The sequence below is a fragment of the Lichenostomus cassidix genome, chromosome 2 (assembly GCF_008360975.1).
Source record: "Lichenostomus cassidix isolate B80296 chromosome 2, HeHo_3.0, whole genome shotgun sequence".
Classification (NCBI taxonomy): domain Eukaryota; kingdom Metazoa; phylum Chordata; class Aves; order Passeriformes; family Meliphagidae; genus Lichenostomus; species Lichenostomus cassidix.
In genome coordinates this window covers 80,856,009-80,878,608 of record NC_139482.1, presented here as the reverse complement: position 1 = coordinate 80,878,608, position 22,600 = coordinate 80,856,009, and the positions used below count along the sequence as shown (strand labels likewise).

The 22,600-nt window shown below is 37.7% G+C and overlaps 1 protein-coding gene across 3 annotated transcripts in view; it reads right to left on the bottom strand.

The window, feature by feature from the left end:
- Positions 1-22,600, bottom strand: part of SEMA5A (semaphorin 5A) — a 231,327-nt gene that overhangs the window by 8,315 nt on the left and 200,412 nt on the right. For all 3 annotated transcript variants that reach the window (XR_014850013.1, XM_085052160.1, XM_085052159.1), the window contains exons 17-20: positions 16,857-17,075; positions 7,583-7,753; positions 2,523-2,678; positions 394-441 (exon numbers count right to left, since the gene is read on the bottom strand). Coding sequence is in view for 2 of the 3 variants with exons in the window: in XM_085052160.1 (XP_084908286.1) it covers positions 394-441; positions 2,523-2,678; positions 7,583-7,753; positions 16,857-17,075 (594 nt within the window). In the remaining variant the exon portion in view is untranslated. The remainder of the gene's footprint in view (positions 1-393; positions 442-2,522; positions 2,679-7,582; positions 7,754-16,856; positions 17,076-22,600) is intronic.

Sequence of the window (22,600 nt, the reverse complement as noted above, 5' to 3'; positions counted from 1 at the left end):
TAAGTAGGTTAGCAGGCTCATTTTCTGTTGTTTATTTGGAGTCCGAAAGAGGTCTGTAGACTTATTATCCTGAAAAAGGTGGAGCAACATTACAAATTTTGACCTTCTGATAACTAAATTATTATAGATATTTCTTTTTGAGTACAAGGGTGACTGCCACACTAACAAAAGAAGAAAATACAAACAACCAATAATGCACATTCTACTCTCAAAGGTCACCAATGACAGATGGATATTTAATGAGAAATCTTGTAGTAACTACATTTTTCTGTACAAGGAACTACTTTTTTCTGTACAAGTGTAAATAATGAGAATGCAGCATTTAGATGGTAGAATAATACTAAGGGAGTGCAAAAGGTGAAACAAATACACATCTCGAGCTGACAAGCTTACCGCCACATCTTTTCTCTTCTATGCTGCTGGATCGTGCCACAGATATTTCTGGAAAAATAAATAAACCACTTAGGGCAAGGAGAAAAAATATTACAGAGAACTTCTATTTAGATTACATAGTAAGGATTTAAAAATTCATTCTATTACATTCACTTCAAATTAAAAGTAAAAACTATTTTGATATGTGGTATAATTATTAGAGAGGTCGCATGACACCTTCAGGTTCCTTGGTTTCCCAAGTAAAAGCACAAACTTATTTTTAATTCTTGCGTCAAAACACCTCTGGAATTAAAAGGATGAAATGCACATGAAAAATTCTTTGTGGAGAAAGAGTTGATTTAATGAATAGTAAAATTAACTACAGTTTAATTACCTTGTGTTCAAATGGGCTCATTACTTCTAAAAGTCACATCTAGCACTAATGTGGAAAGTGGGAATTTACACATCTCCAAAAAAGACGACTGCCAATTTCATAGGTCTCAGTTGTAAACTAATAAAATGTAATTACAGCCTGTATCCTTATCTTTTTGACTTTGAAAAAATTCTGAAAAAATACTGAAAAAAATCTGAAAAAAAGAATCCGTTGGCAATGAAGTTTTTCCACTCCTTACTTCTGGACCATGGCTTCTCTGAAGGGAAGTTCTGACTTACAAATCAGTCCCTTGAACCTCTCTGAAAGGGTCAAGGATCATGTTTATACAAGTGGGGTAACTGACACAGTATACTTGGATTTCAAAAAAGCAGAATTTTAAGTTCTTTGATAACGGCTTTCCAAGCAACAAATGAAGTGAGGAAAAAGATACAAGAATGCTAAGGTTAGTACTGTGTGACCTGTTCTTACAACAGAGGAATGTTGCCACTTCTGCAGGGATTAGGCTTTTCAGGAAAGAGCTAGGGAGGAAACCCTTCAGTTAGAGGACCTGGATGAGTGGAAGAGAGCTGAGTGAACTGAAGAAAGCAACCTAGATTCCCTGAGGTGAGAATAATGGGCACGACCTTATCTGCTGTGTTACTGGTAATGCAAGGAGGAACAGCAAACAAATCAGAAGGGAAAGAGAAGAGGTGGCTTGTTTCAGATTCTGAAAATGCCTACTTTCCAAAACAAGATGTAGAATTTATATTGGATTAAGCTGAGGATTCACAAAATGTGAATATTAATAGAGCTTCAAAAGCCTTAGAACAGGGGAAAAGTACAATGTGGGAGTTTTTGCTTTCATACTGACATTTTTCAAACTGGTTTTAGAGGAAAATACTATTTGTGAGATAAAGCATTATGCACCATCCACAAAAACAGTGTTTAACTTTGTTGGTATCTTTCCTGCATTGTTCTACAGTTTACTGCACAGTCACAGAAAGAAAAGGTTGCTGCACTGAGTAAACACAGCTACATTTCAAACAATACATTAAAACGTAAATTTTTCTGCCTGTGAAAAGACCCCTAGCTTTTTTTAATGTACATAGGGAGAAAGCCGACTGTTAAAAGCAGTGCATGGTGACCACCCATACTGTTGTGAGGATTTAAATGACTGCTGTGATTTAAATACAAAAGCACAGTCATGAGTTTCAGTAAATCCTATAGAATAATACATAACGTGACTATCCATCAAGTACTTAGCAGTCTTTGGGGACATAAGGACTGGAGGCAAAGTTAATAGTATTTACCTTTCTGAGCAGTTATTAATGTAAGAGACGCTCTGAAATTATTTCCAGATTAACTACTACAGCCCCCATTTTGCACATGCAAACCACAAAACCTAGAGCAATGTTTCTCTAATAACCCTAGTCTCAAAAATACTTAACATAAAAAGCAAACTTTCAACTTCTCTCTGTACTCATGCCTGCTACTGAGTAGAATGGGAGGGACCTGCAGAATGCTGTGACAGTGACTAAACAAAGTCCCAGGCAGTGACAATAGGGACAACACAGAGCATTGGGTGACATGGCACAGATCTTTATGTAGACACCAGATCTAACAACATCATCGCTACACAGCAGACCAACATCCCTGTGCTGGCTAAAGGTGAGTTCTGCTCCAGCTCATGGATCTGCACAGTCTGGAACAGTGCTATGCCTCACTCCTGAAACCTTGAGAGATTTCACTAATACTTCAAGGAGGTGGCTGATCTCACCTGGTATGAAGTTGGAGTCCAGAGCACAGGCTCTGCTCTCCGTGGTGTTGCCCATGCACTGGCTGCCCACAGGAAATAGAATGATGCACTGGCGAGTGCGGATCTGGAAGCCAGACGAGTCGCAGTCAGACCACTTGGACCACTCAGACCAGCTGTCTGCAACAGGCAGAGAGAGACACACATGCACACACTGTGATTAAGGGTTTCAAGAACACTAAGGGAGAGAGAAATAGCTTGTATTTCTGGGTTAGGTTAGAAGGTCTCCTCCGCAGCTACCACCATCTAGCAGAGGGCAGCTCCTTCATTCTGATAAAACCAAGGCAGTTCAGCTTTGGCAAAGTCTCTGAAATGTGGAGTATGATAGTGCATTTGCTGCAGACATATAATGGTTTTGGCTTCTGCAATGGTCTTTGTCTGTGGAAGTGAGAAGCTGGATGATTCTGTGGTGGTGACTGAAAGAGTGATTGCTGTGGAATTAATTCCAGTCTAGGTCATTAGGGTGGACGAGGACACTGCATTTTTTTATGTACCTAACAAACAGCACTGAGAACTGTAAGAGTTTATATTCCAGTCTGAAACAGGATGTATATTTATTCACAAAAATAGTAGTATCTTGATAACCCTTTTTTAAGTTTTCTTTTTCAGCTTTTGCTATTTCAGGTCTATTTCTTGGCTGTATATTCTCCTTTTCTCTATTCAGTTTGTCACCTTCTATTTCTTTTCTATATTTCTTCCTCTCCTCACGCAGTTTTGATTAAGATATTTTTATTTCATGCCTGTGTGATCTCAGATACTTTCCTTAAATGAAGTGAAGTGATCTCATTCCCATGAGGTGCTGTGAGTTTACTGCACTCAGCATCCCTTGCCTTCATAGGAGTCTTCTGACTTTGGCAAATACAGTAAAGACAGAGCTCAGGTAAACTTCATTTTTCTGTCAGTTTTCCCACAGAGACAGGTTTTATGGTTTTGATATGGAATAAATAGTCCTAGTATCCCAAAACAAACTTGTTTCTGCTTCAAAATTTTAAGTGATTTTATGCCAATATGAAGCAAATTTACAAATTTCATTTTGCTTCAAATGAAAAACTATGCATTTTCTAATTTTCGTTCAAGTTAGATTGAAGAACATTTGTGAATTAGGGAAGCTTTTCTCCACCGTCAGCCAGGTGGAAAGTCAAGAAAGTTTTATTCTCTTTGGAGCCCCTTCCAGTACATTGTATAATTCCAGGTTCATATTTACTCATTACTTTCCCATTGTTCACACAGGAAAGAAGTTAAAGTTCTCAGTCATCTAAAATTTAACAGACTCCAGCAAGAATATTTGAGACTGCAGTCTTGAAAAATGCCAACAAAGAGATGTTTTTTATTAAGGGGATTTACTTAGCAGCTCAGGTAGGAACCAAGATATTGATATTTATGAACAACTAGCAACTGTCTGGATGAGGCCTCCTTTGAACAACAGGACAAATACCATGATATAATCAGCTCATAGGATCTTGTTATTGTGAGTAGCAGAAATACCCAGCTCTGTCCTTTGACTTTCCTGTTTCCTAGGAGAGGTCCTGGGAGGGCCTCATTTGCAGAGTGGGTACTAGGAGCACAGAGGCAGATGCCAAAATGTAGTTCAGTCCTAATTCAGTGGGGTAGGAGATCTGAGGTGGGAGTCAAGCATATGGACAGCTTCTTCCTGCTTACTCAAGAACATCCAGGAGCTGCTGTTATCACCTCCAGTGTCAGCTGCTGGATATAAGTAAAATAAGTACATGGGTCTTTACCCTAAGTATTTAGTCATAATAAAGCCCTGCTCATTCAAGTTTAAAGGAATGTTGATCATTACAAATCTTGGCCCAGTTCTCTCTGATGGCAGAGAGCATGCTTAAGCCAGAGCCAAGACTCTTGTCCAGTCCTGGTATAATTGGGATATACACAGCAGGTGCCAAAAAACATGTGGGCATCCTAAATGCATCTTGTTGGCTTGTGCACTCTGCAGTTCCATCTTGTCCAATGTGCTTTCGACCTGCCAGATTCTTCGCCGAAGAAGCAACATCCCATGATATAAAAGGAACTTCAGAGTACACAATGGATTATGCTAAGTTACTTACGGGTGACTGGGCAAGGTTACTGTTTCATCCTGCCCCTTAGGGTACCCATAAAGACACTCTGTGTGTCCCACGGTGCACCCAGACCCTACAGGACAGGTAGTTCATGGGTCTGGTGTCAAGCTGATCATCTTCCTCTGGCACACTGCGGGGACATCAAGCATGAAACAGATGTTCACCCTGCAATGGTGGCTCCTCATATCAAACCTGTGGTTTGAGGAGGTTGTTGGGGGCTCAGAGAGCTGCAGAGAAGTAAGGCACCCAAGATAAGAGATGTATGATTTCAAATTGTACACATGCTGTTTGTGGAGCCACTACCTCTGCCATCACTGGGAAACTGAACCCATAGCTTTTGCATGCTCTTGTACTGACTCGGCTATCTTGCCTCATTCCTTTGATTTCTGTATCTTCAAAGTATCTGAGGCTCTCTTGCACCTCAGGAAGGCTCCTCTCAACTTGTTCCTCAGTTCTGTGCAAAAGAGAGGGTATACTGGATAGGTGTTTAATCTGGAACTGCTTTTCACCTCTAACATGGCAAGGCTTACTCATTCCATGTCATGCCTTCTTCCTACAGTCTTGGTGGGCCTTTGAAGCCATGTTAAGATAAAGCAGTTCCTAAGAGATCCCTTGGTGAAGGTGGCACCTCAGAAAGATCAGATTAATCAGTACAACATTATAAATTTCTTTCATGCAAAATTACAAAATCATTTCCTAATGCTCAGCTGTTTTGTCCATTTTTTGTATGCATGAGTTACCAATCCAAGGAAAGAACACATTTTTACCTCTTGCAGAAGTAGTAAATACTTTAGGTATAAAATACTGGTTTATGCAACACATTACAGACATCACTGCAACTGGCTACACTTACCCATAATCAGTCACTACTGAACAATACTGCAGTGTTTCCTTTCATATTGCTGTGATGGCATTTGGATAAATTTAAAGAAAAACTTAAAACTCAACGACAGAGCTTTTAAAATGAAAGATGAGAAAAAGTGATGTGTTTTGCAGACACAAGCCTGTTACTTTCTTTTAAGTGCATACTTGAATACTTTCAGTTGGATTTGTCATTAAATCTCTATATCCTCAACAAATCCTTAGTATCAGGATTCCAGAAAGTTTAGGTTTCTGCTAGTTTTGTTTGGGGGAGAATAAAAAAAAAAGAGTAGTATTTCAAATGCCAAAAATTCTTTGCACTTTTCACAACTTAAGAAAAGCTATAAACCATTTTCATTTTTGCATATGCATTTCTGTGTTGGTTGGTTGTTCTTAGATTCCAAGTGTCATTACTATTCCCTTCTTATACTTAACATGTCACTCAAGCAGTGAATGTCAGCAGTGGTACTTTCAGATCTGCACGAGGAAGAACCACTTTTCACATGGTCTTCACCACAAGAAAATGGCTCTGCAGGCATTCAGGCGTCTGTCCAAACTTGATCTATGCAGCACTGTGGTTATTTTTGACCCATAACAATGTGAAATAAGAGCACTAAAAAGCAGTTTTGAAACCTATATTGTAAACATGAGGCAAGGGCCATTCTCACAGCTAGCAAATGATGTGCTGTTTCAAAAACCTATGGCAAATTTTCTGTGAGATTGAAATATTAATTAAATATTACAGAATGTGAGAAATACATTTTAAGCCTCTGAAATGTTATTGTTTTATAAGGGTTTCCACTTTCTTGAACCAAGATGAATGAAACCAACTTCCTCCTCCACCCTGCGTCTGCTGCAAAATTTGGGTCATGGGCAGGTCAAAATGAGATGAAGACATTATTTATGAATGTTTGCAAACTGTCATTTATAGGAAAATGGTGGTAGAAAATAAGTGCACAACAAGAGAAATAGCTAAAATACTAGCACAATGAACACTCCAGCTATGACCTTTTGAAAATGCCTTAAGGATTTCAAGGTAGCTATGCAACTTCGACATACAAATATACACTATTTGTCTCAAAAAATCAAATCAGCAACTGATTTCTATGCTTGGCTTTTTTTTTTTTAACCCAATACAGAGTGTTGCATCTACTTTAATTTTGACAAAGTAGGTACTTTTATTCTGCTGGAAGACATGTAGTGCCTAGAAAAGGAAATAATCATAACAAGTAATATGATCCATTCAAACTCGTGGGGCTTTTGCCCTCATCATATGAGCAGAAAACTTTTGCCATGAATCTAGGAGCTCTATGGGAAGCAAGTAATAGAGCGTGGCATCAGAGCTTCTTCTTTCCTTTTCCTGCTGCCTATAATCCACTAATCATCAATAAATGAAGGTTTATGTGGTTTTAATCTCAATTTCTCACTTAAATTTCACTTTAAATGAATTAGTTTCCTTTAATATAAGACAAAAGGCTAAGTCAAAGTCACAGAAAAAGGCATGATCCATAATATCATACAATTAGCTGGAGTGCTGAGCTATTTCATGTACTAAGCACTCCACACTCATTCAAAAAGATCAAGTCTTTGTTCCTTAACATCCAAAGTTGAAGAAGGAATTTTACAAAGGCCATTAAAGTTTGCTTTGTGTTTTATAGGTAAAGAGGGCAAATACTATCTACTTGAAGGACCTAATAATAACACATGTTGAATATCAACCTCAGCAATTTGCTTGCTGGAATGTTTGGTGTTGTACCAAAAGCACTTCTTTGTGATATTGGTAATAAAACTCTCATAAACTGTTTGCATAATCCACTTCAAATATTACACAATTTTACTGGATCCAGACATGGTAACTTAAATTTTAATTTTTAAAGAGGGAGGAAGGAGGTAGTGTAGTGTCCTATAGAACATATTCTGCTAGTACTTGATTTACTGTAGCATTACAGCATGTAAGAGCTGATTGTGTACTTAATAAGGGAGAGAAACTATTTGCTTCTAAATAATAGATCAAGGACATTATGTTGCCTAACTGGGAATGCCTTATTCAGTGGCACATAAAGAACAAAAATGGATTGGCCATACCTGGGCAGGGCTGTGTGTTGCAGAGTGCCTCCTCAGTGTGCAGGCCAAGGCAGATATCCCCTCCGTACGCTGGCGCTGGGTTCGTGCAGGAGCGCGTCCTCATGTAATGCCCACCGCCACACGTGGCTGAGCACTTTGACCAAGATGACCAACAAGACCAGCCTCCATCCACTGAAAAGACAAAGAATACTGTATTTTTCCAAGCTGATGTGAGACATGACGTAATCCAGCTCATCTTTCCCATATTCTGTGGATCTAATTCATGGCCTACTGAAATTATTGGATATTTTTAGCTGCCATTGAACACAGTTCCCACAAATTTAATCTTATCACGATGCAATTTAATTTTAAAAGCCCCTGGTATGCTGGAAAGCCAAAGAAAATTATTCATATAAGACATTTTTAGTGGGTATTGTCATATCTTTAAGGACACAAATACTTCTTTTTCTTTTTCTTTTCCTTTTCTCAGTTTTGAGGAAACAAAATACCAAAGCTTGTTTAGCAGAAGTATTGTAAGCTCAGAGGATTTTTTTTAATTGACATAAATAAAACTTAGCCCAATAATAGCAACAGAAGGATGGAGGAATCCAGAATTTGTTTCACAACCCAGGTGGATTGCCTTAACCCTACAACCCATTTCAAATGATCTAACACAGTTGTAGGGTTTGATGGGCCAATATAATGTTACAATCTTAACATGGCTCTACAATAGAAGTCAGCAGCAGAAGAATGGCAGAAGTTTAAAAAAGCAACACACATTCACAAAAAGGAGTTGCCACTTTAAGTTTCAAAAACAAGTTTTTGAAGAATAAATATTATTATTTACTTTCACCCCTAAACATTACTAGTTACTTTCCCCTCCCTGCCCCCTTTTGTATTTACTAATTCAAGTACGTCAAACTATTCTCCAGTCAGAGTTTTCATGATGTTCTTCTGAAATGTAGGCTGGATTTCAAGGGAGACCCATTTGTCAGATGGTTTATGACACATGGTCACTAGACAAGATTTAAATGGAAGTTCACCTCATTGCCTGCACCAGTCTGGCTCCTTTGAGCCTCTGTCCTTAAAGCTACTGCTCCAGGATGTATTTCTCGTATTTATAGCCAAAGGCTTCGTATCTTTAGCCACATGACAAAGTCAGATGCACTACTCCCAGGGAAGTATTCCTTCTGCAATGAATCTCAGTGTTTTCTTCATTAATATTTCTTTGTTGTTTTTTGTTGGTTTTTTTTTAAAGAGGAAAAAACCTAAACTTTCAAAATTTTCATATCTGACAAAAAACCAAATTTCTTTTCAAACATCTATTTAAAGTGTTATCACTTGAATTCTTAAGGAAGTGAATTATTTACCATGTCTTTTTGATGTTTTCTGTTCAATTAATGAAACAGCCTCTCAAGGAATAGTTTCTACTGGTTTACTGAAATGCTACTCCATCATTATCTCTTACCATAAAAAAAAAGGTTACAAACCTTAAAAAAAAATAGCTTACAATGAAAATATCTATGTGGTATTTGCATTTAGATTCTCTCTTAGATGGAGATGTAGAACATTTTAAAAAACTCAATTTGGCTTTGCAGGATTGCAGATCACAAATGCACTTGGTGAGCTGAGTAGAATGATTTCTATGCAAAGACTTCAACAATGAAAAAATGAGCTAGAGGAATTTTGATATTAAAACCTACAGATGCAGTTTATAGTGTAATTTCAGATACAGTGTATCTGCAGGTTCTCAACTGCTAATCAAAGAGGTGGTTCACTATTGCATACCCAAGACTATTTACTAATCCTATAATTGAAGTCGTTGAATATACAACATTTTATTCCCTGTTCTTGTTTATTGGCAACACCATCCTAAACATCAAGAAAGCATGGACTTGGTATTTCCTTACAAAAGATGTACATACAAAAGAACTGTACTTGTGAAAATTTTTGCAAGTAATTTATGTGGACTCTGAAGCCTGATTCAACAGACAGGATTTCTGTAATCTGGCACAATATTCTAAGTATTCAATTTAAACAAATTATTTCCATTATGAAGGAATTCAATGATTGCTACATCATACACCAAATCATCTAGCTATACACATGTATTTGAGAGTTTTATACCACCTATCCTAAATAAATACTGCATCTCAGTAGAGTATCTGTCTTGTTCTCTTACTCATATTTTTCTTATTCATATTTTCACTGGAAAACAAATATGTCTTTTTGCCTGAGGTAACTCCATTAATGCAGTATTATGAAAACTCATATCTAAGAAAGCCATAGGTTATTTGTCTTCAGTGCAGGTAAAATATACTGTGCAATTTTATAGCAATTTTAAGACACGGTATCTTTTAATCAGAACTTGCCTTTTTTCTTCCTTCTTTTTAAATTTTGTCAAATAAAAGCAGAAGCCGTTACCCAAACTATTAATTTCACACTATATTAAGGCTTAACCTTTCTAGATACTCCCTTTTGTTTTCTTTTCTTTTTTCTTTAACATGATCTTTGGCTAGCTCAAATGAATAATCAGAGGCATGTCTGCTGCATCATAAAGACCTCCACGAAACAGAATTGATTCTGCCTGAGATTGACTACACAGAACATAAATTGTCTGCACACATTACCAGTGCTTTGTTCACTGTAATGGAGACAGTGACCCAAAACACTTTGCTGCTTATTTTTCAATGGACCAGAGTAAGAATTACAAATGCCCATGCATTTGAAACTGCCATCGATCTACAGGTGGCCGAGAACATAGAGACTGATGTGACACCCAGGAATGTCACCAGGTTCCACAAATGCATTGATCATGGCTGTACTATGTGACTTCAGATGTAAAAGGAGATGTAGGTCTGGGGAAGGTGGGGAAGGACAAATAGACAATGTTAGATTTGATCCTAGTTGAGCTGGACAGTGCAGTTAAAACTGGTTTTTTTTGGCAACTCTTTAGTGACAGGCTGCCTTCTTAAATCTCTAACCTTTCAAGGACTATTGTAACTACCTTTTTTATTTGTCCCCAGAACTTTTTCTTTTCAGCAACAGAGGATAATAAGGCATCATCATGGTTAAACAAGATCAAAGGAGTGGGTATTTACTGCTTGAGTTTTTACAAGACCTAAATAGAGCTCTGTGGTTTCTTTCATCTTTCTTTAAGTTGCTTAGCAACACAGTACCATCTGGGTTTTTTTTCTTTTTTCCTTTTGTCATGGAGTCCTTAATGTTATTTCTTCCTCTTATAGGAGGAAAAATACACAGCAGCAAGGAAAGTTCCAGTCACTACAGTTTCTTTACATAACAATTTTGTAGAGCTGTTAGACAAAAGAAAGTCGTTAAAGTAGTTCCACAATGGAAGATTTAAAGACTCTTTGCATTTTCTGACAATTGCTGAGGTTGGTCCCTTTAGGAAGAAGGCTCTCTTCAGCTAGCAGGGTGCTATTAAACAATGCTCTTTCCTTTCAAGTAAAGCAAACAATTTTTTGCGTACTGACCATTGTGGAGGTTAATAAATATTTCTTCACTGAAATGAAAAAACCACACACCATAGGGAAGAGGATGTACCAGGAAGAAACAGCATAGAGAAATGGGATCTCCTGAGGACATGACAAAACATCCACACTACTGGAGAATTTCCAAGAGACAATTAAGTAAACTGGATACCCTGCTATGCACTTCAGGTTTTACAAGGAAGTGTGGGCAGACACACTGACCTCAGCTGCTTTCATGAGAATAGATGAGATAGAATTGCAGGCTACTTTATAAACTGTCTGCATGTTGGGCAGCCTACTGCTTGTTCCCTTCCAGACACATGGGGACCATCCCATTCCACTTAGTCTACTGCTTTTTCCTGGTCCTGGGGGATATTGCTGCACATTTCAGTGTGGGGAAAGAGCAATCTTTACACCATAGCTTACAAAAGCAAAGTCTTGTCTCTGTGATAGCTTTTATTCATAAAAGCAATGCTGGATGAAACAAAGAGTCAACATAGTGCAACGCAGAAACACAAGGCAAACAAATGGTTCTAAGAAAACAACAATAACAAAATCTAAGGATCCACTCAGGTTTAAGTCTAAAACTGGGATATATAAATTACAAAAGCCACAGTTTCTTCAAAGAGCAGTTCATCCCTCTTCTTGCTGGCTATAGAAGCAGCCTACAGAGATCAGTGTATAAGATGGGCTTCAGCCTCCAATTACTGGAGTAATTTTTTTCCTTCTCATTTACAAAGCTACTGCAGGACAAAATTTATTCTTTTAAATACATTCCTGTTTTCTTGTGGCCAAGTACAACTTCAAAGAAAAAATAATAGGAGGAAAGAAAAACAATAATGAAGAAAAAATAATAAAAAATAAAACCAATAAACAGCAACTGGCTTTAGGGGATGCATAAATAACTTAAATAGTCTTTCAGGGATTTTTTTATATCTGAAACTCATTATTGTTATTAGCATGTTTCGTGATATATGAATTTATTCAGTTCTTCTCAGCTAAAATGTTGCAACTAAACTAAATTAGAACTACTATAATAAAAATCTGAAATTGGTAAAATCCCAAAATATTGTCATGAAGTATCAGAGTTTTAAATCTAAGATATGGCAAGCGTTTTCACCATTTGATCCTCCACTATGCTCTGAGGGGAAGAGGGAACAGGAACTCCTGTAGCTCATGCTACTCAGTGGTGCTCCCACAGCTCTGTTTTAAATGTCTAATTAAGGCACATTGGCCAGGTGTCCCTATGTCCCCATGCAAAGGAATGTAAGAGAAGGCAACAAGAAAAAAAAAACAAACACAAATGAAGAAAAGTTGTCTTTTTCTACAGAAATAACTGGAGAGACATGTAATACCATGAACTAGGACAGAGCTCTTTATGTTTCGTTGTTATAATTGTCAGGCAAACAGATCTTTTAGTTAGTAAATTCCTGTAATTTTTGGAGATTTGCAGAATTTACCATTCAAAGAAAACTTCTCTTCATAATCTATTTCTCTTCATAATGTAAATATCTTGCAACCTCCAAGGATAACAAAACCCTAATATGACTGATTTTAGATTCTTTTACTATTGACTGCATTTTAGTACTTCAAAGAAAACAGAAATGTCAGTGAGCATTCACAGATCCTTTCCATAGTTATTGAGGCTGTTCTGTTCATTTCTTGCCAGCTCAATGCTATTCACATCTCTGAGACATAAAAAAAGAGCTGAGGCACAGGTTCAAAGCATAACTTGCTGGTTCAAGACAATAGTTCAAATTCTCCTGCCCCTCAAAGTAGCTTAGTCAGATGGAAACTGAGTACTGAGAACACTTACCCTACACTGACTCACAAACTATTTCTGCAGATTAGTTGGGAGAGTGATAGTTCATTGAAGGCAAAATTGTATGAGGGATCATTCCAAAACTTGAAGAATACAGACAAATAATCTTCCAGGACTGGAATAGAATTTCTAGCAATTTTCTGACACTGTTCAATTTACTATTATATATTCAGCCTTTAAATACTATGAACAAAAAGCCCAGTACCAATCTGCACATCAGTGGCCTGTTTACTACTGCAGAAAAAAAATTCAGTTTCTCTCTCCAGTGAAGGCTTAAAAAAAGGTTTAACAGAACTCGCTGAAGGCAGGTTCTAGATTACTTCAGTAATTTTTTTAAGTTCTGAGATCCTGCATTTAACCATCAACTTCTGTCTATTAATATATTAATATTTAAAATGCTGTTGCAAGACACTTAACCAGACAAGAGAGCCTGGTGCACTTTGATTGCTCCACGAGCTTTTTCATTGTGATGGTCCTTCAGAGCACTTAGTATCTTCCTGGCTGACACTGAGACCAGATTAATTCACTGAGAAGCATAAAGCCCTACTGGCTTTCACCATTACTTCAACACTGCTCCATATATATCTCTATCTCTCCTCTTTCTCAGCAGTTTATAGCATGAGGGGTTGATCCTGTTTACAATAAGCAGAAGAGGAAGTAAAGCCAAATCTGAGCTTGCGGTAGCAGGAAGGGTTCATTATGGCTGCCATTGCACATCTTCTAGTTAATCAGAATATTTCTGTAAGTGTAATGACTGGGCTGGACTGTAACTGAAGGGTTCTGTGCCAGAAGGGAGCAGGTGAAGCTGTCCTTACCCTGGGGGAGCTTAGGAAAATCTTAGAGAGCATCAAATTCTTCTTTGTTTCACTTTTAATTCTAATACTATGGAAAATACTTTCAGGTCAAGGTTAGAACAAAATCTCTTAATATTCCTTAGCTTTTCTGTCTCTTTCATTAAAAAATAAGGGAATTCAAATTTATTGGTGTGTTTTCCCAATAAGAATTTATTTCCTTGCTACAAGTTTATAATCAGGTCTAATTTATGGATGAGCTTTATTCTGCAATAATATTTTACTCTCCCATGTCTCAAAAAAAAAAAAAATCAATTTCATCTAGGGCTTGCAAAGTTTTCCCTTCAGATTTATCTGAGATCTGATTTAGTCTACTACTTTTTTTCTAAATTACTGGCAAACAGTAGTTCTGTAGCTGAGAAACTGTAGTTCCTTGTTGCAGGCTATAATACATCTAAATACTTCATTCATGCTCTATACCTTTATTCAAATTTGCTTTGCGCTAAAAAGAAAAATGGAACTTGTCCCTAAATAAAATTATTAGATAGATTAGAGCACTGCTTCTTGCTTCAGAAAGGCACACCACACTGTATATCAACTGATCTTTTGAAATATTTTCAAATTCAAAGCACAGTTTCAACTTCTGCCTTAAAACTTCATGTTTTTTAGTCTGGGCTGCTGTCTATCTCATAAAAAACTAGGGCCTCTACAATAAACTTATTAGTATGTTTTACTGGTTGAAACAATTTCTTTCAAAAAATGTAACAGTGGATAGCTGCTGAGCTTATTAAAAATGCCACTTCTGAAAACTTTTGACTTATTTTAACTTTCAAAAAATGTAACAGTGGATAGCTGCTGAGCTTATTAAAAATGCCACTTCTGAAAACTTTTGACTTATTTTAACTTTTAAAAAGTCCAGCAAAATTCAAGACAGCATTTAATTTGAAAAATCAACAGCAAGGGCTGAACAACAAATCTAGCCCTGTTTTATAGACAATAGGGTTGCATTTATTGAATGTACCCCCGTTACTCCCCTATGGTGATACAATCATATATCTCAGCTTGTGAGCTGAGCTGGTACCTTATACCACACCCCTCACATGCCTCGAAGGAAGCTGAAGGGAATAGAGACATTCCCTTTGGAAGGGAAGAAGGAGCCAATGAGGAGTTGCTACATCCTAGCTTGCTTTTCCTACTGCATACGTCCTCGGGGAGGCTTGATACAATTGGTCAGTGGTCTTCTAAATCTTTGATTTGATGAATTACTGCCAAACTAGTTGAACGGGGCAGTTACATGAAACGGAATTATTTATAATTTTATTATCCTGGGAAAAGTAAGGCGTTATGATTGCAGTCTGAGAACTAATTAATCAACCAGGCACTAGTGCTGTGCAAATACGGAGAAGATTTGGACCACAATTTTATAATTCTCTGACAAATGCTGGTTCTCTGCTGGTTCCCTTCAACCTTTCTCCAATAATGCTTAGTGTAGAAAACATAGGCATCCTTCACTGGTCATGCCTCTACACTCAGAAAGAAGCATTGTCTCTTCCCTTGATCTCCTCAGATGGTCACACTCCCAGACAGAGAAGCTACACAATGAACAACTGAAGCTACTTTCCTCCTTGCATACAGCAAGAAAATTTGACCAGAAAGCACTGGCTTGTTGTGCCCAAGTGCCTCTTTCAGCACTTCAGTGACTCAATGGGCATTTCCCCAGATAGAAACAGGGATCCTCAGCAGAAATTCCCCATGGATCTGCTCCACCAAAAGGAGAACTGGCGGCTTGAGTGCCTCAGGGCATTCAAGTTGTCAAACAATCCTACTGTTCCTGCTTGCAATAAAACTGCAGAAAGATTTGCTTTCAGTGAACAGCCAGAAGGCTCAGAGAGCTGCTAGGTTTGTAGGCTGTGTGCCAAAACATATTGTGCCAAAACATAATGTGCCAAAACATATTCAAGATGGAAACATGCTTTTCAAGAAACTCCTCCTGAGAGGGAAGTGGTGTCTTCTGCACAGATCTTCTGCATAGATTCTGAGGCAACGAATGAACAACGCCTGTTAGAGGGCTTAAAAAGCTTAGGGAAAGCACTGCAATAAGATTGGATGAAATACTCTTAAAAAAACCCCAATGTATCTGTGATTTAGGGAATACAGTTTTATATGTTAACACACAGGCATGTTTTATGATGGTGATACACATACATAATATGTATATTGCCAGAGTAATTCTTCAGTTTCACTCTTGAATAAATGACAAAGACTTCAAGTCTTCAACAGAAAAATATGCAGCACTGCTATACATAATTACTACAATTAAAGATGTATGAAAGATTATTTCTAAATTTACTTGTTGCTATCAGTCTTCCTTCCTTCTTCCTCTCTATTGTTTCTTACCCTGAATTCTTTCCTCCTAAACCAATAGCACCTTGTTTTCTTCATGTGTTCTCCTATATCCTTCCCCTTTCTTTTCCCAAAAAGCCTCTTCAAAGCTCAAAACCCTTTAGTTTGAATGTTTAGTTTATGAAGGGTGAGATGTGACTGGAACCAAGATATTCTTTTCCTCTATGTCTGAGATACAACAATGACTTTTAATCCAAAGTAGTTTCCTGTAAACATATATTCTACTTGTAATCCCTTTCATAGAATCATAAAACAACTTTAAATTAAGGAGAAACTCAAGATTCCAAGAACAATCTTTATGCACTACTTGAATTACCATTCAATTTGATGATCAGTCGTGAACCTTATTTGCTGGCGGATCTACACAGAAATGCTAGCACAGATTTAATGCCAGCAACCACTGTGATGAAAATGATATTTTTTAGTTTAAATAAAGACTAGGCCAGATTTCTCATGTCTTGCCAGAATTCTTGTGTCTTTTTTTTCCCTATAAGTTTACATACTAAAATTATATTTTTACAATCAGTCTCACAAGTGAAGAAAGACATAGCTATTAACACTGCTGATGATAATTTTATTGACATCACATGGGAATATTACCCAAATCCACTTACATTATAAAGGTAAATATGAGCTGTAATTGATTTAAGAACCAAAACAAACCCTAAACTCACCAACTAAAATAGAAAAAAAAAAGGAAAAAAAAACCAACAAAGGAAATATTGCAAGATGTAACCTTAAGGATGGGCTATTTTATTTTCACTTCTTTCATTTCATTTGAAACTTACCTGGGCAAGGCAAAATGTTGCATTCCTGGTACTCTAGAGATGGGCCAAGGCAAGGAAGTCCCCCATACTTGGGCTCAGGATTGCTGCAGACCCGTTTGCGATTTCGGATACCTCTACTGCAGTCACGACTGCACTGAGACCACGGAGACCAGGGTGACCAGGCACCATTGATGGTGTGAGCAGAGTATCGTCCAGAGCGCAAGAAATCCCCTGACAATCCTAATAAAATAAGGATCAGAAAAGTAATATTGAATGAAAACAGTATCTCACCCCAAAACAACCTTTTCCTCTTTAAATTTACTCCTAGGCTTCTAATAGTAAGTAATATGAGCAGGAGGGTCTTGTCCTTTGGCCTCACAATCCAAACCCAAGTTTCACCTCAAAAATTTCTTCCACAATAAAAATTTCTTAACCACTTGCACAGAACTACAGTGAAGAATTGGATCTAACATTTCAGTTAAAACTTTATGGCCGCATTGACTGAACTAGACAATTTACTCCACCTCAGAATGATAAAAATTATCTCTCTCTTGCACAGGAATTATCAGAGAGTCTCCAAATATATTAAATAAATATTATTGCCTCTGTTTTACAGGAAGAAGGTGACAAAGGATTGAGCTTCCTGTGACCACTCATCAGGGCAGCTCCCCTGGCCCTACTGCAGGGCTCTGTTCCCTTGATCTACCCAGCCTGCCTCCACTGCTGGCTGTGCAGAGACTCATGGGTATCCAGTGCACTCTTCTTATCCTAGCCATATTCAGACTTTAGACAGTGTCCACTAATAATTCCGCAAGGTCTAGCAAAACTGCCCTTTTGTGAAGTGTGATGTTTTGCCATTTTATAAACCAGTTTATCTTTCCATTGAGTTGAAGTGTTCTAAGCCACATACAAACTATGGGAATCTCATTTTGGAGACACACACACACAAACCATGGAATATTCCTTGTTAAAATAACCACCTGGCAAGTGGAAAACATATTTTCTAAGTAAGTTTAGTAAAGAGAAAAGGCATTACATGAAATAGCAATAGATGAAGTCTGCTATTTATTGGTGAGAGGGAACACACAGACCTTGTTCGCAGCATACAACCAATACACCTAGATATAATGGTGAAGTTCTAAAAATCTGAATTTCATTTGAGTATCTTTGTCACCTTTGGGGTTGGTCCTGCACAGGAAAAGACTCCCTCAACTGTACTAAGTAAAACACTGAAATCACTTGACCTGAAGTCCTATAGAAGCATCACTACTAAGCGTCTCCACCAACACTACTGGGATTTCCTACTGTGGCCAAAGCAGTTCACCTTTCCCAGTGCTAGCATCACTGGAAGCTCTGTGGCTGATGGATCAATAAATGCTGCATTTATTACAAGTACTTATTCAAGTAGCTGTGATGAGAGAATGTCCTGCGAATGGCACTTGAGCCGGCAGAGGATGTGAGTGACTCTCTGTGTTAGAGCTGCAGTATTGCCAACATTAGAACAGATAAACTTTGTCATCAACAGTGGAGAAATGCAGGGGATTGTTTGCAGCTCTAACTGCAGCACAAATCTCTATTCTTCAAGAAATTGTTTTGTGCCCTACCCACAGGCATAGGCACAGTGAGAGTATGAAATGGAGATAAAGAAACAGAAGATGTACTGAGTGATGCCACGATAACAGAAACAATACCATGGAGAGTCTGCCCATCACCAGTCCTGGGCTGAACAGGACCAGCATTCTGCATAACCATGATGGAGAAGCCTGTTATTTGCAGTGTCCACCCTATTTCTACCCATGGTTATGGTCTTAGTAACACTGCTTAAGCTCTTCCCCAAAAAATATATTCACAATCATCCCAAAGTAAATGAGGGTTTGCATATTGGTATTCAACACTTGATAACTTGCAATATTGGAATGATGATGCATCGACATAGAATTACTTGTAATAAGAAACTGTTAAAATTAATAAGAAAATAGCAGAACTGCAACATAAAAATGACTAAAAATGAATAAACCCTTTCAAGAATTATAGAGGGTAACCATTTCTCTCCTGCTGAGCCAGATTCTATTACGCAGATATTAAAAGCAGCATTTCAAAAAAACATGACATACATTCAAATGCAAAAAAGGGAGCAAGTACAGAGAAACAGAATGTGAATTATGAATACAGGCCCACTTTCCTGCTCTGTAAGACATTTTTTGCAATTTTGTATCACTCTGGTCATGGAAATACTCAGCTTATGTACACAGAACAAAATTACGGTATTTTTTATAACAGAATTCTAAATCAAGGGGGGTTTTAATTTATTAAATTTTAATTTATTAAATAAGAGCAATGCAAACAATGAAAAAGTATTAATTGGACCAGACTGGCAGTTATTCCATTCATAAATCACTGCAGGGCGTATAGCTTCATAACAATACTAGGATATTTTGAAGACATTTTTGCAGGATACGTGCTGCTTTTTAAGTCCTTAGAAAAATGTGTGACCTTATCTGACACTGTGGTATTAGATTTCTTGTGATTTAAATTGGGGACTGGGGACTGGAATCTTCTAAGAGAAAGCTCCAAGGTAGTTTAATTCTGAAACAGAAAAATATTCCAAAGAATCTTTTCAGTGTGGAGTTTGGTCTGCAGCAAATGTTCCCCTGAGTTTTCTTCTTTCCAAAGCATTAAAAAATTTATTATAAGGAACAGCCTTTTCACAGTTTTACAGTAATTAATACAGTCTTCATAAAGGGGCTTTTAGAATTTTCTCTTCAGGCAGAAACTACACAGTAAAAAATTAACATTATGTCATTAACAGTATGAAAAAGAAAAGATCAGCTTGCATTCTGGAACTACTGTACTGTGTATTCCTTGAACAACACAGTTCAAGGAATGTACAATGAGGGGATGAGGTGCATGGATGAGGGGAGAACGGTGTATATTACTTATCTCAACTTTAGTATGGGTTTTAATACCGACTCCCATAACTTCCTGCCACACAAGTCAACAAAGTATGAGCAGTGGACAGCGCGATGTGCTGAAAACTCGCTGAGCAACGAGGCCCAGAGGACAGGGATCAGCCACTATGAGGAGAGCTGCAGAAAAGTCATGAATGATGTATGCTGGGAGTCAGTACTGGGTTCAATCCTGCTTAACAACATCATTAATGACCTGGACAAGTTTGCCAATGATATAGAACTGGGAAGAGTGGCTGATAAACGAAAGGGTCAAACCACACTTTGACAAGGCAGAGAGAAACCTCATGGAGTTCAAGTGAGGAAAATGCAAAGTCTTGAATCTGGACAGGAACAACCCTGTGGAACCACACTTGAGGGCTAACCACCTAGAAAGCAGCTCTGCAGAGAAGCATCTTGGGATTCTGGAGGACAGAAAGCTGAATTTGAGCCAGCAGTGTGCCCTTGTGGAAAAGAAGGCACTCGGGTTAAATTGGGAAGAGTTTCTGCAGTAGATCAAGGAAGGATCCTTCCCCTCCACTCAGCACTGGTAGAGAGCACATCTGGAGTACTGGGTCCAGCTTCAGCTGAAAAGTCCTGTTTATTAACTGAGGTGGAGGAGGGGGTGGGGGGCAATGCAAAATTAACCAAAAAATCCATTGTAGAATTTGTTCATGCAAAACTTCTTCAGAAAGTAAGTGTAGATGTAGAATAAAGTGCTAGCCATTATCACAGTTTACATCAAATTTGACAGGAGAAGGCATAAATAGAAAAGTGTTGTAATCATCCAGAGCAAGTGACACAAAACTGAAAACTCCAACTTTTCTCATTAAACTGTGGTTTTCTTGCTTGCCACTTCTGTTTGCAGTTTGGGCCACTATCAGACTGCTGTACATCTACATCCAGGGACAGAAACCAGATTGTACCACCCAACAAAACTCAACATTAAGCCATTTTTCTCAGCTTACTGCCCCCAAGACAAAAATACACAGCCAAACAAGGATGCAAGGGACAGTGCCCTCGGCACTGTCTAGCTGCCAAAACAAAACCCTAGTCCTGCTTATTTAAAGCCCATCTACAGAAATAGTTGTAAAATCTACAAAGAGAATGATCAGTCACAGTATCATCAGTAAATTAATGGTTTTCCCAAGACAGAGAGAACGTGTGTAAATCAAATTCCCATCTGACCTTTATGACAGGTTCATCGTCCAAATGTTTTAAACTAAATTGTTCTCAGAAAGCCTATGACTGACTTAGAGCCCTGTGAACAACCAGAAGAATGAATTTTGCTTGCAGCTTACCAAGAGGCTCATTTTCAGTTTTTCACAAGTCGTACTCAGGTAATAAACTGCTGCACACTGAGGCTAGAAAAGAGGATTTAACTACTTTATCCCAGTACAATTTTAAAAAGACAGTTGTGCTTCTCTAAGGTGAAATGTTGTAACAGCAAGTACTGTGAAAACTTCAGTAAAAGTGACCACAGTGATTTTGTGGACAAAATAACCATCAGCTTCTAAGATCAGGGAAGACAGAAGATATGCGCTGTCATCTAAACACAAGTTTTTCTCTCATTTTAAGGACTTCTGCTTTGTTCAATATCAGTAAAATTACAGAGAAACTAGTACTGCTCTACTGATGATTTACTTATTCCACAATGCACATATAACTGGAAAGAACTGCCCAATTAATTTACATAATTCTGATCTGAAGCAAGATGATGTGATGATTTCTAAGTCAAATTTTTCAACTTTTTGGTTGAAGTGAAATAGCTTCATAAATCCACAAGAAATTAATCCTTTCTGGAGACATGTTAACGTGAAAGTCACCTGCCCTGACTAGCACAGAAGAAAGAAATCGGCCTTTGCAAAAGCCTGTAATGAGACTTTGGTTGGCCTAAATCTGCTTGAAAACTGCACCACTCTCAGCCAAGTTCAATTAATTTGCCTTAAAAGTGAGGCTCTAATAAAGCACATAGTTTAATAATAATTCCCTAGTCTAGCCTGTAGCTAAGTAATACAGCTCTAAATAAGAGAGAAGTAGCTGTGACACCTGATAAATTATATTACTTGACTGATTTATGACTTCTGTCCTCCAGTTCCAACCTAACAAAGAAAATTCAATTATCCAAGCAGTCTAGGTTCATGACTTTAGGAAAAGATGATCTGAAGCCAAAATTCAAGTATCCTGAATCATTTCTAAATGACAGCATGAAACACTGCTAAAGTGCAGCAAGCAACAAGGATAAGCAAAGATTGCTTCAGTGCTGTCACTTTCCGAAGATAGTCTGCAAGTTATTTCACAATATTATTGAAGCATAAAACTTATATAACTTTAGGCCTAAATACCTATAACTTATAAAAACTTTATAAACCTTTAAAACAGTAAAACTGACATGGTAAAATGTAATGGCAAACACTAATGCAATTTAAAGACATCATATTTTAAAAACCCAAACTGTATGCAGATGGTGGATGTCATGTTAGCAGGAGAACTTTATTTTTCATACCTGGCTTCTGTATGTTTAAGTATTTAACCCCAAAGTTCCACTGAGTTGTACTCTGTCCATCAAACTTGAAGTTGTCATCAAATTCAGTTCTAACTTCTAGAATGCATTTTGTTCTTACTCAGAATACCACAGTTTAGCTTCACTACAACAGGATAAGAGATATCATCTCCACACATACTCCTCCTGACTACAGGACATTCCTGATTATCAGCACATGTTCTATTCTGTAATAAATTCTGAATGCACTATAGATTTCCTGTGAGTAACACAAGGAAAGATTTAATCAAACTTTTCACAAGAGATCATAGCCACTA